At 37.7% G+C, this 15,769-nt stretch overlaps 1 protein-coding gene across 2 annotated transcripts; it reads left to right on the forward strand.

Annotated features, from left to right (window-relative positions):
- Window positions 1–35: 35 nt before the first annotated feature.
- On the forward strand, window positions 36–15,391 carry LOC122062710 (mediator-associated protein 2-like). 2 transcript variants are annotated; one of them, XM_042626356.1, is made up of 5 exons: window positions 36–48; window positions 8,028–8,184; window positions 8,309–8,387; window positions 8,556–8,639; window positions 14,690–15,391. In XM_042626356.1, exons 2-5 carry the CDS (start codon window positions 8,059–8,061, stop codon window positions 15,097–15,099), a joined length of 699 nt encoding a protein of 232 aa, XP_042482290.1. In that variant the 5' UTR covers window positions 36–48; window positions 8,028–8,058; the 3' UTR covers window positions 15,100–15,391. The 2 variants fall into 2 exon arrangements, with proteins under 2 accessions (XP_042482290.1, XP_042482291.1); XM_042626357.1 differs by lacking the exon at window positions 36–48 and adding an exon at window positions 2,136–2,237.
- The last annotated feature ends 378 nt before the right edge of the window (window positions 15,392–15,769 follow it).

Consider the following 15,769-nt stretch of genomic DNA (forward strand, 5'->3'; position numbering starts at 1 on the left):
TGCAACTCACGATCAAAAACCCCCAAATCCGTCGCTTCCCTGCAACAGGTTCTCTTTTTTTTTTTTTTTTTCAGCCATTGATGCTCTGGTTTGTTGCTTGAAGAGAAGATTAATTTTTTCATCTTTATATTCCAAGTAATTAATAGAGGTAAAATCTTTGAGCATTTCTTCTTTTCTTGATATGTGTTTCTTATTTCACTCTCGTTTCTTGCTTGGATTTTGGGACATCTGTAAATTGCAGTGATTTGGGAGATTTTCTTGCTCTGATATTGCGATTTTTGTGAAGTCTGAAAATGTGTTTGGTAAATTTTTTATTTCTGTTTGGTTATGGTGATCTCTGTTCTTGACTGCTCAAGTTTCGTAGTTTCTTACTTTGATCGGGATGGGTTTCTGAAAAATACCCATTTGAGCATATTTCATCATTTTCATCTTAAGATTCTTATTTATTTATCTGTTAAATTTTACCATCAGCAAAGATTGTCCATTTATATTAATGTGGCAAGGAAGAAAAATTTTAGTGCTTAATGAGATTGATATTTTGGAGCTAGAAGAGGGCTTTTATTAGGATTAGAGTATTCTATTTTGATGGGCAGCTAGGAAGATCAATTTGAAGTTCTTGAGCTTGATGTAAACAAATACCAAAAACAGACATGTATTTCTATTTTTAGGCTATAATGAGATGTGTTTCTATTTTTAGAGTAATGGCATCCACTTCGAGAGCTAATAACGAGGCAGCAAAATGGACTCAAAGCGAACAAGATTATCTCCTGAAATTAATGGTTGAACAAGTGAAAGTTGGTAATAAGAGTTCCAGCACTTTCAATAAAGGTGGGTGGAACAATATCAAGAAGGGGCTTGAGGAAAAAGCTAATCGGCCATTTACGATGGTTCAATTAAGGAATAAGATGAATAAAATGCGATTCGATTACTATTTTCTTTAAGTAATAGTATTTTAAAAGATAATTTCATAAACAAATTATTTCCTTATTTAAGTTAAATTTGACTATAATAGCATGTTTGTAATTATTGATTTCATTGTTCAAAAGTGAATTTTCATTATTGTACTCTCCAGGAATAGAAGTGTTTGTCAAACGCTGTTTCTGTTCTTTTCCTATTCCAAGGACATTTCTGAAATAGTTTTACCAAACGTTGTTTCTGTTCCGCCAGAGTGTCTTCACAGCATGGAATCGAAAAAGAACACTTGTGTAAAAGAACACTCTTCAGGAATAGAAGTGTTATCAAACGGCGAAGAAGAAAGAGATGAGTTGAGTTGTTCACAAGTCGCAATTTGTTTTGTTTTTGGTAAATGTCAATTCATTCAGATATAAGACATGAGTTACACAAGGTTTCAGGACCTTCCAAGATAGGGGATGGGCAAAATCATAACTTCCCTAGACATACAGTTGTAAACACAACTTTCACTAACAAGTGCAAATTTCTCATTCACGATAGAGAGATAGAGTCGTAATGGGCTTAAAAGCAGCACATGCCAGACACGAAATATCACAGTATGCATGTGACCCAATGCATGTTAGACAGAGAGTGTCACAGTATGCATACGACCCAACGAAAGACCGACTGCCTCTTCCGACGGATCTAATGCCATTGGCAACCGAGCATCCATCGGTGATGGCCAGACCAAGTTCATATCGAAAAGTGCAAACATCAAATATTTCTCCTATGAAGAAAGTCATCATCGAAAATCCTTGGGCAACCACTTCTGATACTTGTGGAAGGTCACCGCCTGCTACAAAATCACTCACAACACCTCTCATCACCAATAGATTCTACTGCAAAGGAGATGGTGATACTTGTAGAAGGGCACAGTCGCAATTTGTTGTTCGCCTGTTTGCCGGAGAAGAAAGAGATAAGAAAGGGGATGATGTGGGAACAAAGGAGATATGTTTTGATATTAAGGGCGTGTTTGATTGTGTAAATCTAAGGATTACTTTATGTAGAATCACAATTCTTTCTATGATTTGTTTGGTTCCACTAACATTCATTAGGGAGGCACATACTTCCAAAGAATCACTAATTCTCATAGACTATTTATTATCTCAATAGTTAATTCAGATCTGATAGACCTTTTTAGACCTTAGTATAAAAGGGGTAATCCTTTGAAGAATAACAAAAATGGGGAAACCAGAGACTCCATCACTACTCGCTCTCCCCAACTCTATCGAAAACCTTCCCACCGACAAAGGAAGCCAACGGTGACTCCTCAAATCACCTTCAAGGTATTTTTCTCGACCCTTTTGCTCCTCTCTCTCTCTCTTTCTCCATCTTGCAGATTACATGTTGGAAATTTAGGTTTTTTTCAAAGATACAAAAGGGCTTATTTCTGTGGAGAAAATTTGGAGTTTTTTCGTCCCCCTATTTTAGGAACTAGGGTTTGTTAGGAGGGAGGTCTAGAGCTATAGGTTGAGTATTTGGTCTAAGATGGTGCATAAATGAAAGGGTCCAATCAGTACCTCATTTGATTCTTCGTGCATGAGAAGAGAAGCATGAAAGGGAGGTCTTGGAAACGCCTCTGGCCATGGTTGAAGGTGATCTGAGGGTACTGGTTTTGTTCGTCATTTAATTCATAAGATTTGGAGAGAAGAGGGTGAGGAGGGGTTGTAGAGAGAGGCTGGAGTTTTGGGTTCATCTGTTCTGCCCATTACAGATTTAGAGAGGGAGAAGAAGAGGAACCGAGAGAGGGTCTCTTCTATGCTTACAGTTTCTGGTACTCTAATTCACTTCTTAAAGCAGAAACATGGGTCTCTTCTCTGCTTATTTAAGAATAACAGTTATTTTTATCACATATATCATCTGTTTCTCAGTGTTTGCATATTACAACCCTAGTTCCTTGGCATCCGTTGTTGGCAGATTCATTTACCTTATTCTTAAATTAGGGTTAGGTTTTTATCTGAATGAAATTCCAACATAAGTATCAAATACCCAGTAATGGCAGGAACTATTTGGCGAGTTGGAGTGACCAACATCATACCAGGACCTGGTGGAAACCCAGTGTGTACAATACAGTCTCAGCATGGCACGGCTGATCCCAGCTCATTCATGCCCATTTAGAAGGGTGACCCATTTAGATTAAAAATTTTACTTTTCAGTATGTATCACAATGCAGTTGTAAGGTTTTTATCTAAAAGTAGAATTAAAGCACCTTGAGAATACATCCAATTAACAAATATAACCTCTAAATGCCAAACCCAAGAAGTATAGTATTATAAGTATAATCTTTCCCCCAAGGAAATTAATTGTATCAATAAAATATCCAGCACTGATGGCAATGTGAGACCTAATAGCAAACCAAATTGGAGCTGAACACCTCCATGAGATAGACATATCAGAGCCAGAACCACTATTGTTACTGGCATGCATAATGTGCCATTTCCTGGCAGCCACTGCTGTTTGCAGGCTTATGAATCATAGTACTTTTGACCATGTTTCACATGTTCAGTACCTTATGGATCATTGTAATTTTGATATAATATTTGCACATCCTTCTCTGTGATTTATTGTATTTTTGATATAATATTTGCCTCTCCTTCTATGTGCAAAACTGATGAATAATGTGAGGGATAATTGAGTTTTTTCCTTTTACCTCTTTGAAGTTTGTTATGTATACCCACTATCAAAGTAACTGTTTCAAAGTGTTCCCATGAGATCTACAATAATTTGATTAAATCGTGATAAGTTGTTCTTCAAATGGTAATTCGATATAATGAGGCTTGATGGGGGTGGATTGATCATGTTTTGAGGAAAGATGGAACATTTCTTATAATGATTGTTTTTCGATAAATAGGTCACAAGTGTGACTGCAAGTTAAAATAATGCGGAGAGAATAAAACAAGTACAACCACAAACACAAGATTTATAGTGGTTCGACTCAATTCGAGTCTAGTCCACTCCCTACAAGAATCCTCTTGTAAGGTATTCCACTAGTTCTCCCTTTTAGTACAGTAGGTAGGGAAGAAAACTTTATAATTTTTTACGAATAAGAGTATCCTTACAAATCTCCTTTACAGGCAGAGAGGCACCTTTACAATCTCCTTTGCAGGTAGAGATGCACCTTACAATCTCCTTTAAGGTAGAGAGACACCTTACACTCTTTTAAGGATAGGAGGATCCTTACAATCTCTTAAGGATGAGAGATACTGGTCAAGGTGCTCTATGTCATTCTAATATGATGCAATGCACATGCATGAGGTGAGTGCATATAAGTATGTGGAAATTACAAATTACATTAAAAATAACTAATCTATCCTAGTGGTCTTCTTCTTCACTTGAACCTTCCATTCTTTGGCCCTTCATCTTCTTTCCTATAGCATTTACTTTTATAATAAATTAAAATAAATCACAAATTATTTTCAAGCTATTTGTGATTTGTGGCAACAAATCATTTATGTTGATTTTTGCTACCTTAAATGAGCATATGTGCTAAACTACTCAAAATCAATAGTAAATAGGTAACTTCAGTATGTTTTATAATTTTTCAATAAAAAACCTCAAATCCTATCATCTCTCTCGTTCGAAGTTTAAAGCTAAAGGTGAAAACTGAACCTATTTTCTCATTATATAATCTATTTTATAAATAGTAACCAAAAGAATACTATTTGTGGATCATAATTTATTGTCACAAATAATTTCTAAAAAATAGTTAATAAATACAAATAGAAATCATACCAGAGAGAGCCTAAGTAAATTATTATATCTGAACATATATTTGAAATAAAAATGTTATTAAAATAATATACATGAATATATAATGCGTACACGAATAATATGCATATAATACATATTATAAAAAATTAAAACTAAACCAAAATCTCGTGACTCTTGTTCTTCAATTGTCTAAGTGTCTTTGATACCTTTTGGTGTTTTTCTATTCTGTGGGAATATAAATAGAACAAAAATGCCTTTGGCACATGTGATTCATTTTTGTATTCTCGGAAAGTGAACCGTTTGCTTTTTTTTTTTTTTTTTAGAACTTGAAGAACAAGTGGTATAATATTCTTATCTTATTTCCGATATAACACCCCAAAAACCCAGAAATGACAACCCTCTCGCCATTAGTCTCTCGCAAACCTTGTTTTCTTCCGGTTACTCTAGTGTGGAAATTGATCGCAGGTGAGATCGACACTACTCGTAGGTGAGCGTTCAATTCTCTCTCTATGTATTTTTTTTCTCAAAAAGGAAACTTTTACTGATACAGACACTTCCGCCTTCCTCGCAAGGAACCCTAACAAGCCTAAGGCGCTACCTCGTCCATCGTAGGTCTCTCTCACTCTCTCTCGTTCGCTCTCTCATTCTCGCTCTCTTTGCCTTGTATATCACTCATTCTTGCTTTTCCATCTTTTTCTTCTTCGAAGCAGAACCATTATACTACGAAATCATAGGGGGGAAATCGTGGTTCATTTCTGAACCATAGTTGGAAGTAAGGTTTTATGAATTAGAATTTTGGATACAAAGTTCATGATTGATTGAACCAGTTATTCTGTCAGGGATAGAATTTGAGTCCGGGAAAGAGGAAGATAGGAACCTGACCTAGGGTTTGAATCTCGACCTTAAAAAGGGTAATTTACAATGCCACCCCTGGAGAATGCCAATATTATAGGGACACCCCCTCTCTTTCACCAAATTGGACTCGGACCCCCTGCCGTCAGTCAATGTTACAGAATGCTTTGAAGTGACGTTTTTGCCCTTATGAGTAAAACATTGATAAATTAGACATTTTCATTATCCCAAAAATACCCCTCTTTAACCTTTAACCATTTCTTTCTTCTTCTCTCCTTGCCTCTTCTCCATACCTGCGACCAAGGGTTCAGACGAGTTCCAGCCGAGATAGAGAGGACAGTTGCCGGCGAATACTTCTCTTTTCATCTCTAGCACTCGTCGCACTTCCCATCGCTGCCGGTTTCTGTCGCCGGTGAGAATGTTTGCTTTTTTTTTTTTTCTCTTTTTTCCCCCATTTTGTTCTCTAGTTCTCTATTGGGCTTTTTTTTTCAACGAGACGCCGAAGATAGACCCACGATGGCAGATGTCATTGTTATGCTAGAAAGCGATTCGGGAGATCTTCCTCTACCTACAAAACCTGCATTTGCTCTAGGAAGAGTCATTACCCAAACTGATCAATCTTCCACTATCATTTGTTCTGTGAATGCAATTAATATTCTGATGTCACATTTCGGTGAGAGTAAGGGTGGAGGGTCTGGTTCTACTAATGGGGTGGAGGTTTCCAATATCTGATGCCAAGAATCCTATTGTGAATTTAGCTAAAATGTTTAATTCCAAAGGCATTTAGATGTAGTAGGATAGAGAAAGGTCTATGATTGAAGTGCCCACAGATCCTACCCATTGAAGATATATGATTGTGTTTGAGAGCTTTTGTATTCAATTTGGATTACTTGTTTGTCATTCCAAGTTTCAGATCAAATGTTCCAGTCAAATTGTAAATAGAAAATGTAAGTTTGAATAGTTATATTTGAATGGAGGGTCATCAGAGGAAACAATCTCTTAGACAGGAAACTATGGGAGCAATGAAGGTGTTCACATGGCCATAGACCTGTTCAGACCCAATATTTACACATCTTTCTGAAGACGAATCAGAAATCAGGTTTACTGGCTTCATAGACCTGTTCAGAATTAACACAAAACAATTAACATTGGCCATGTTCAATATTAACAGAAAATTAACCCAAAACAAAAATCATATTCACCCAAAACCAAAAGGGACATCATAGACCTGTTCAGAATAAGCAAAAAATTTTCTCTGTTATTCCACCTGGTTTTAATTCGGCTATTCGATTTGGGGATGATCAATAAAGGGGTTAAATGAGAAGAAGAGGCAGGATAACATACCTGTAATTGCCGGAGGGGGTTCACAGCCACCGTCTATCTGAAAGTTCCTATTAATCTTCTTCTCTGATGTTCTTCTCCAACTCAGTAACTCGCGCGATCCTGATTGTCATCTTCAATTGATTTTGGGAATACAACCATTAAGGGTAATTTTGGTACTCCCTTATTTTTAAGGGCAAAATGGTATTTAAGAAAAATATGAATTGCTGATGTCAGCATTTTTGGTATATTCTGTAATGCCGACTGATGGCAGGGGGTCCGAGTCCAATTTGGTGAAAGAGAGGGGGTGTCTCTCTAATATTGGCATTCTTCAGGGGTGGCGTTGTAAATTACCCTAAATTTTTTTAGTGTGGTCCTTATTTTGTCCATTTAATCCTAGAAAGTTTTGACTTGATTTGAGCTTGTTTGCTATGCCCATAAATTACAAACTCGAATCTAGTCTGTCGACAGGACAAAAACTGTAACAATGTAATGATGTGAAAATCATACTAAGCATCCTAGTTTCAATCAGACCCCATGAAATATTTCATGAAATCATTCCAAAGAGAGCTGTTGTAATGTTGTGTTGCAATTTGAGCAGGTACTGGTGGGTGGTTTGGGGGCACCCATAAAATATTTTGTTAAGTTCAGTCAATGTAGACATTTTAATCATCCCTTAAATTTCTTGCTATCATCTTAAACACTCACTGTTCAATTATTAGCATGGGGGTTTCTTATCTATCAAAAACATTAGTTTCTTTTGCTCCACATCTTCATTTGCTTCATGGTGTTCATTTACTCTTAGATAAATATTTTCCAACCTTAATTTAAATTTGCATATTTTGGATTCCTTATTACTCATTTTGTAACTATAGTTTATTCCCTTCTAGTAAGCATTGGTCGCAAAAACTAGTTAAAACCCTAATTTATGTATTATAGTAACGCAAATTGCTCAAAAGTTCATTGAAATATAAATAAATTGTATGTTAATATGGGAGTATTTTTTCTTCCTTTTTTTAATAAAAGAATTTAACTTAATTTTTTATTTTTAAATATTTACATGTATTATATTAACGCAAATTGCTCAAAAGTTCCTAGAAAATAAATGAATTGTATGTTAATATTGGCATATTTTTTCTTCCTTTTTTTAATAAAAAATTTTACCTTAACATTTGCCTTTTAAGTATTTGCAGTGATTCTGTTGGTGGGGTGAAACCACTGCAAATGAGTACTATGGAAGAGGGGTACAAGCCTCCAGCAGAATTTCAAGTGGATGCCAAGGACCCGCTTGTTGACATCTCTTTGACAGATTCAACTGAGCTTTGGCTCATCCAATGGCCGATTAATCAAGTAAAAGTTTCCTTTGTGATTGCATTTATTTTTCTGTGAAGGTTGTTGAAGTCAGTTATGCCTCTTCGTGAATTTCGTATTTACTTGGCATTGATCTCACTCCATTGAATTGTTGGGTGTGTAGCCTCCTGATTACGATGGGCAAGAGTTATCGCTCAAGCTGCATCATGATGGACAGTTTGGAAGTTTTGAGAGTTCCTCTGGTAATTACAGTTCATCTTCAATAGAAAAATGGAAGGAAGAAAAGATTTTTTCAGATTATATTTGTCTATTTATTTTTTAAAAGTAGTAATCTTTGTCTATTTAACATACATGTCTTAGAATTCTTTGATAATTGTAAATCATGGTTTAATGTTATTGAGTCATGGCAGGAAAATCATACAAATTGGTTAGCTTTGCAGCACAAGAACCAGATGCTACAGTTTTCCTATCCTCTCCGTCAGAGTCGAAAGTTGGTAAGCATTTGTGCACTCTTGTTTGTTTATTTATTTTTGGTTGTTTATGTTCATTTGTATTTTTTTTGGGGAAATGAACGCTTCCTGGTCATGTGGCCCCTGCCCCAGCACAAGGGCCAATGAGGGGGCACACATGGGCATCAAAGGGGAGGGTTTTTGGGTTTCACGTCGGGTGGGGGTGTCATTTCTCTGCCCTCTATGTCTGGGCACAGGGGCAGCACCAGGGAGCTTTCGTTTTCCCATTTATTTTATTCATTCTGCAATGCCTCTTTCTTTCTAATTGGTATCTGGATTTCACATTAGTTTGTTAAAAAAAAACAAAAGAAAGAGATTTGGATATTTATATTGCATTCCGAAATGGATATGCATTCTTCCATGTTATTAGCATTCTAAGGACACCAAAAAATTGCAACTATGTTTTTGTACTAGGGCTCGTCTGTTAATTGGAGTTATTAAGTGTTGCAGTCATGATATTGAAAAGGCCGCCCCTATCATCTCCTAATCAACTCCTTTGGGTGCCGTTTTCTATGCCCCAATCGGTGACTAGGTGATGGCTGTCTAGAGTGTTGGAGCCTCCCTGAGGGGATTAGTGTGGAGCAATTGTGATGTAGATCGATTCTTGGGCTTGAATTATAGTCACAAGGTTCCAAGAGGATCCGGCCCATAAGCCAATCGATGGGCATATCCATGGGCCTTTGGCTGACTCAGCCCAATCGGCTCACCCAAAGCCAAATCGTGGATTAGATATCTTGCGTTGCGATCTATGATTTTGATCAAGATATTTCCTTTTTAATTTCAGTCTTTGTTTCCGTTTATGTTAGTCTTTTATTACTTGGTCAGGACAATTGAATTGCTTCGGGAACAAGCCTCACTCTTCCTTGTAATAGGCTTCTAGTTTGTTCCTTTTATATACTTTATTTTTTGTTGTGGAAAGTTGTAGCTAGAAAAGCAAGGGGACTTTAGAGTCTCCCCCACAATTTTTAATGAAGAAAAAATTGTTTGCTCTGTGCAATGAGAACCAATGAGGTTGTGAGATGAGAGACCTCTGGGTATGATAACCTAGGCCGAGTGGCCATATTCTTTTCCCCTTTCCTCTTCTCCAATTGATACTTTTTCTCATTTCTTCTGAGTTTTACTTTCTTATTAACTGAGGCCAACTGAGGCCTCTGTTTGGACTAGTGACCAATTTCATCCTAGTTCCTGCTGCCATGATTGCTGATCGAAGAAAGTGATCTCCCCCACCTGTGATGCTTCTTTTTAAGGTTTCTTGTCGAACCCTTCAAGGCCATCGATCTCCCAGATTCTCCATCAGATTCAGCCCATCTTTGGAGGGCAGAATCACCCATAGAGAACCCCACGCGATTGGGATATTGGCATGTTCTGAGGCCAGGTTCATGAGATATAGGAAATTTCCTATTTTGAGCCTTAAATCAAGATTTGACATAAATTCAGATTGGTCCATCAGGTTTGGGTTGAAATTTTGAGTTGATTCCCTTCCTAAAGGCTTCCATTTGATGGTAAACTCTGCCCCTTTATTCCACTGTTGATATGGTTCTTGAATGTGGCTTGTTTTCAAGTTTCTAGAACCCTATTTCTTGCCTAAGATAAGGATCTACAGCTGCTGTTTATTGTTTTCTTTGCCTGTGGGTAGTCATTATTATTGTTAGACATTGTTGGGGGTTATAAGGGGCTGATCTAGCCCATTGTTTCCTATTGTTGTCTTGTTGAGTCAACAACAACAACCATAACCTTATTCCAACTAAATGGGGTTGGCTACATGGATCCAATAGAAGCAAATAGTAATAGAAGAAGAGGCAGTAGAAGGTAGTAAAGAAAATTTAAGAGGTTAGGTTGTTGAGTCTTAGCTTTAAGATGCATGTTTTTCTTCAAGTATGGTGCACATATTAACTTTGGCTTTGACTGTAGATATCATAATATGTTTATTTCTTACGTTTTATTTATTAATTATTCAGTTATGAAAAAGGGGGTGCTAATGTTGTGTACTTCTTAGTGATGTGAAATAGGAGATGATAGTAGTGTCTGCATTAATTGTGTAATAAGTATGACAGATAAAGGAAATTGACTTCCTACTCTTCTTGCTGACATCATTCTTTCTGAGGAGAGTAGTGGAGGGGGTTGATTATACCTTATGTATCTAGGAGACCAACAAGCGGATTTCCTAATCCCCATGGTTCAAGATCTCGGCGAGATCTCGCTGAGATCTCATTTTTTTAATTTAGCAAGACGAGATTATAGGCGAGGTGTAAAAATGACGATCTTGCCAAATCTCGCCAAGATCTTGATGCTCTCGTTGCTTTTTTGAAGAAAAAGCACTAAAGAGCAAGAATTTGGTGCTTTTGCTTGAGGATCTCCATTCCTACACTCATTGAAGCTTAAAGAGAAGAGAATATTACCTCCGCATCCACATTTGGAGTTACTTTTCTTCTCAAGAACCATTTAAAATAAAAAAAAAATCTTCTCAAACCCATTTTTCCATTTAAACATCATCAACACTGGTTGGTTTACTTTTTTTTTTTTTTGTAATATGTGATGCATATCATTGATCTATGGATTTAAGGAGGGAAATAAACTCTTTTGTTTTTAATTTTTTTTTATATTTAAATAAATGATGCATACTGACCTTGTGTTATGTAGCTTATCTTATGTTATTTCAAAATTTCAATGAATGCTAATGTGACTCTTCAGTCATCAGTGTTAATTGGTAATCAATTAAGTAATTATCCATGATGTCTTTTAAATTCTTATGATTATGGTGTCATTTGTTGATTGTGGAATGTGGATTGTGGAACAGAGCATATTAGCCTAGGGTCCGAAGAGTCGGAGACTATTTACATAGGGTACGAAGTCAAAGTACCATTTTAAGTTTGATTTTTTAAAAAAATTGATGTTTCCATTGTGTTTAGGAGTTCTAAAATAGGGTAAATACCTAGTTTCAGAGACTACAAAGACCATATGGCCACTGAGATCAACCACCGAGTCGACCGCGAAAAAATACATGATCTTGCTCGCCAGATCTCTTTTTTTTGGATTAGCGAGATCGGGGTTGAGAGCGAGATCTTAAACCTTACTAATCCCTACTCTTTAAGTTTGCTTACTCCAGGAAAGCTCAGCCTGCATTTGAGTTTGGTTTTCTCAAAAGGTGGCTCATTTTTTTAATTTGGCCTCAACTATTTTCATGGTAGGTGGTAGGGGTGTCAATTCCATGCCCAACCAAGCGCGAAACCGGCCTGACCCGTTACATAAGTGTGCCGCGTTCAAGCCTGACTTGATTATAAATGGCTATTCCCAGTGCAAGGGTGCAACCTGACAAGTGCCTGATTGAGACTGACCAATTAATAGCCCGACTCAACCTGACACGTTTAAAGCTTGTTCAGAGCCCATTTACTGAGCCCGACACATTTAAGCTCGTTTATAACCCTATACGAGCCTGTTTAGAGATAAAGTATCATTAGCTTGTTTAGCCCAATTAAAGACCGGTACCTGATCGACAGTTTGTAAATGGGACCATCAACCACCAATTACTTAAACGGGCTGGTCACAGTGTGAGGTTCTAAAGTTGGGGAGCTCGATTAGGCTCGATCGAAACTGGCATGGCCCATTCGATTGACACCCCTAGTAGGTGGAAGGATCGTGGAGGTCTAAGAGATGTTACCTTCATTTCAAATTAGTTTTAAGGGACATTGGAGGTCCTATTTGTCTTCCATTGGAAAGTACGAAGTGAGGTAATCATAGTTCATTAGAGCATTGCATGAGTTTGTTTCCTTGAATTTGGCTTCCGATGGCAATGCTTGGAAGCAAGCCTTATGTTCTAGTTCAAGCAATTGGCACCCTAATGGTATACTCCTTCATGCTGGATCTAGATATTGCAACTCCTCCAAACTTCCTAAGAACTTCCTTGTTTCCTCTATCATCTCCAACGAATCCTAGACCCTCCTTCCTCCCTCCCTCCCATCCCATCCCATCCCATCCCATCCCATCCCATGATAGAGCTAACAAAATCCTCTAGTCCCCCTCCTCTTTTGTGGATTTTTCCTCTTCCTCTGCCTGGAACTTGGTCCACACTTCTGGCCCTCCCACCCCCTAGCATAAGGTTGTTTAGTTCACTTCTCATATCCCCCGCCATAGCTTTACTGCCTGGAGAGCACGCTCCAACTGCCGCCGCACCTAAGCCTTCCTCATCTACCGTCACATCCCTATCCCTCGCAATTGCTGCCTTTGTTGGAAATGTGTGGAAGACAATAACTACCTCTTCTTTGACTGCCCTTTTTCCTCCACCATATCATAGTTTTTAAGGTGGTAAGGCAACGGAGGCGTTTGAGGGTCTTTCGGAGCACCTTAGCGATAAGGCGGGCATAAAGCATCGCCTTATTGACTAAAGCGTTCTTGTGTATTTTTTTATAAAACCAATCTATTTGGCTCAAATCCTAGTTGAATCCTATTACTTATATGTTAAATAAATATTAAAGGTTCATATTCATACCAGTGTAAGATATTCATCAAGAAAACAAATCAATAAAGTGAATAAACTAAGTTCATCTTCATCAATCATCAATCATCATAACATATTAACATATAATATAAAAAAAAAAAAAAACCCATAAGACGCCACTTTACATAAGGTTGAGCACTGCTTTACCATGTCTAGACCGCATCAGCGCCTTAAAAACTATGCACCATATAGAGGCGTGTCCTTCCAACATTTTGGCCAGCCAGGCGAAGGCCTCTTGCTCTGGCGAGAGAATGGATATGGATCGATAGGACTTTTAGTGGTAAATTGACATGTGATACTGTTGGAAAACTCGCTTTTTGTGCTACCATCAATCATCTCTTAATGGAGCGTAGTCCTCGTAGATGAACTTCCAACTCTAGATCCTTTGACTAGATTTGGAATGCCATCTACTTTGATGTATCATCTAAGCTTAGTAGATCCTCCCATGGTTTGGTTTCTGACGCCTCAAGGAGCAGGCTTATTGTTGTCTCCTGAGGCTTACATTTGTTTATTTTGATCTCCCCCATTTGCTCTTTAGGGTTCTTTCCCCTTACCTTGTACGGTTTGGTGCCTATTGGCTTTGTATATCCCCCCCCCTCTTCAAAAGTGAAACAAAACAATCCATTTTACATTAAAAATCAGTTTCCTTTGTGTTCCTTTTTTTGGGGGGATGGGGGTAATCTTTTCCTCGAAAGGACTTTTTATTTTTGTAAGAAATACAACTGAAACTTCTGTTTTGTCTATGTTTTGGTCCCTACATGTCATACCAGTTTAAACATCGACTTTACTTTCAACCAAACTCACCACTAAAAATTCACTGTCATGTTTTCCTTTTGGCTAAAAATAGGCTGAATGGGTCATTGATCATGGATTCTCTAGACAACACTCCTAGTGCCATGCTGAATGATGATGTGGCTACTCCAATCTTTGAATGTCTGAGAAATGTATGGATTTGTGACCTGTCAAGACTGAAGTTCTGTCATGATGCTATCATGTTTTATTGTACACTCTCCGCAGTCTTTGATTCATTCAATTGCTTTATTTGTGACTTGGCGATTCAATAAGAAATCATGAACAGTCATTGGCTTAATCAATAATATAGTAATCTATACTTTTTTTCTATTTATATTATATTTAATATTTGGATGGATATGCATTTATCTGGAGAAGTCTCAGCGCCAACTCCCTTTTGGATAAAACTTAAACATGTGAGCGGGGGATCTTTGGGTTTACCTGTTTCCATATTTTGGGTCCACCTGAATTGCCACATGGCACAACTAGTTATGCTGCCTATAGATTCCATGGTGGGATTGGGCATCCAGCCTACCTTTGCCCTTCTCTTTTTCGTATCACTTTAAGATACCAAAGAAAATTTTGTTTTATTTCACTTGGCAAATGGGGCTTTAGGTAATTTTAAATTTTTTTATTTTAATGCATTCTGTTATATATCCTTGATCACCAATAAAGAACATATTTTTGTAATCAAACTTTGGGCACATATTGTGGAATGAGGTTTATGCATAGTTTTTGTCTTGTGCAGTTGGAAAGATTTCAAGGCGGGTTTCTTTAGTCCATTACCCAGAACCTACAGAGTTGGAGAAACCTGTTTCCAATTATCCAAGCCAATTGAGTCAGAGATCTGGGACTTCTTCCTATTCATCGCATCCCATGGCAACTCCATCCAACGGTCGCAAACAGAGAAGCCCACACTCAAGGAGTGGAATGTCACATAGTATTGCGACACCTTCGGTTAGTAGTAGACAGAAAAATTCACTGATTGAAAGTGAGGTGACATCAAGAAGTGCCAAGAAAAGAACTGTGGAGTCCACAACAGCATCCATGGATCGATCAACCCGAGATTCAGGAGCAGGTCGGAGTGATGTTACTTCTTTGGGTTCTGAAAATTCTCATCAAAGAAAATCGAGGAAGATTATTAAAGAAGAGCAGTGATTTTCTTTGCCCCAGGGTCTTGCTTCCTAACAGAAGAAAAATGACTTGTGTACCTTGGGGCTGCAAAGGCAAATGCTTTTTTGAGGGGCCCAACCATGGCTGTGTTGTGGGCTAATATTTTTTTATCCCTGTTTTATTGAGAAGTTTATTTTAGTGGTTCCATGTTACAGTTTTCAGTTGCATCAGATCACCTCAATGGGTTGGATGGTTGAACACCAACATTTTAGTGAATCAACAAGAATTTTGTTTCTCACAGGAATCAAGAGTAATAGCAAGGAGATCTGTCTTATTATTTTGGAATCCCATAACTTTCCTGTATTCATCAGGTTCATGCTGTCTAGGGAAACCCTAGGGCTTTTGCAGGTTGCCTTAATCCTGGTTCCAGTGTGGTCAGAATGTTATCTCAGGCACTGGGTTGGGAAAGATGGAGGCAAGCTTCAGTGTAGCTCCAAAAAATGGGTTTTGGATGTTTTTGCCATTATCACGGACTGGTGCGCTGATATGGTATCGGCTTCAATCGATACCAATAAGGCCAATATCGGCCAAAATCAACAGTTGCATGCAGTATATATCATGTTGGGAGGGATTATGTTAACCTTACACATTGTTTTAAGTTAAGATTAGGGTTCTCCTAGGCGTCACTATGCTTATTTATGTATAACTCACTCTT

The sequence above is a fragment of the Macadamia integrifolia genome, unplaced genomic scaffold, assembly GCF_013358625.1.
Source record: "Macadamia integrifolia cultivar HAES 741 unplaced genomic scaffold, SCU_Mint_v3 scaffold1091, whole genome shotgun sequence".
Lineage (NCBI taxonomy): Eukaryota > Viridiplantae > Streptophyta > Magnoliopsida > Proteales > Proteaceae > Macadamia > Macadamia integrifolia.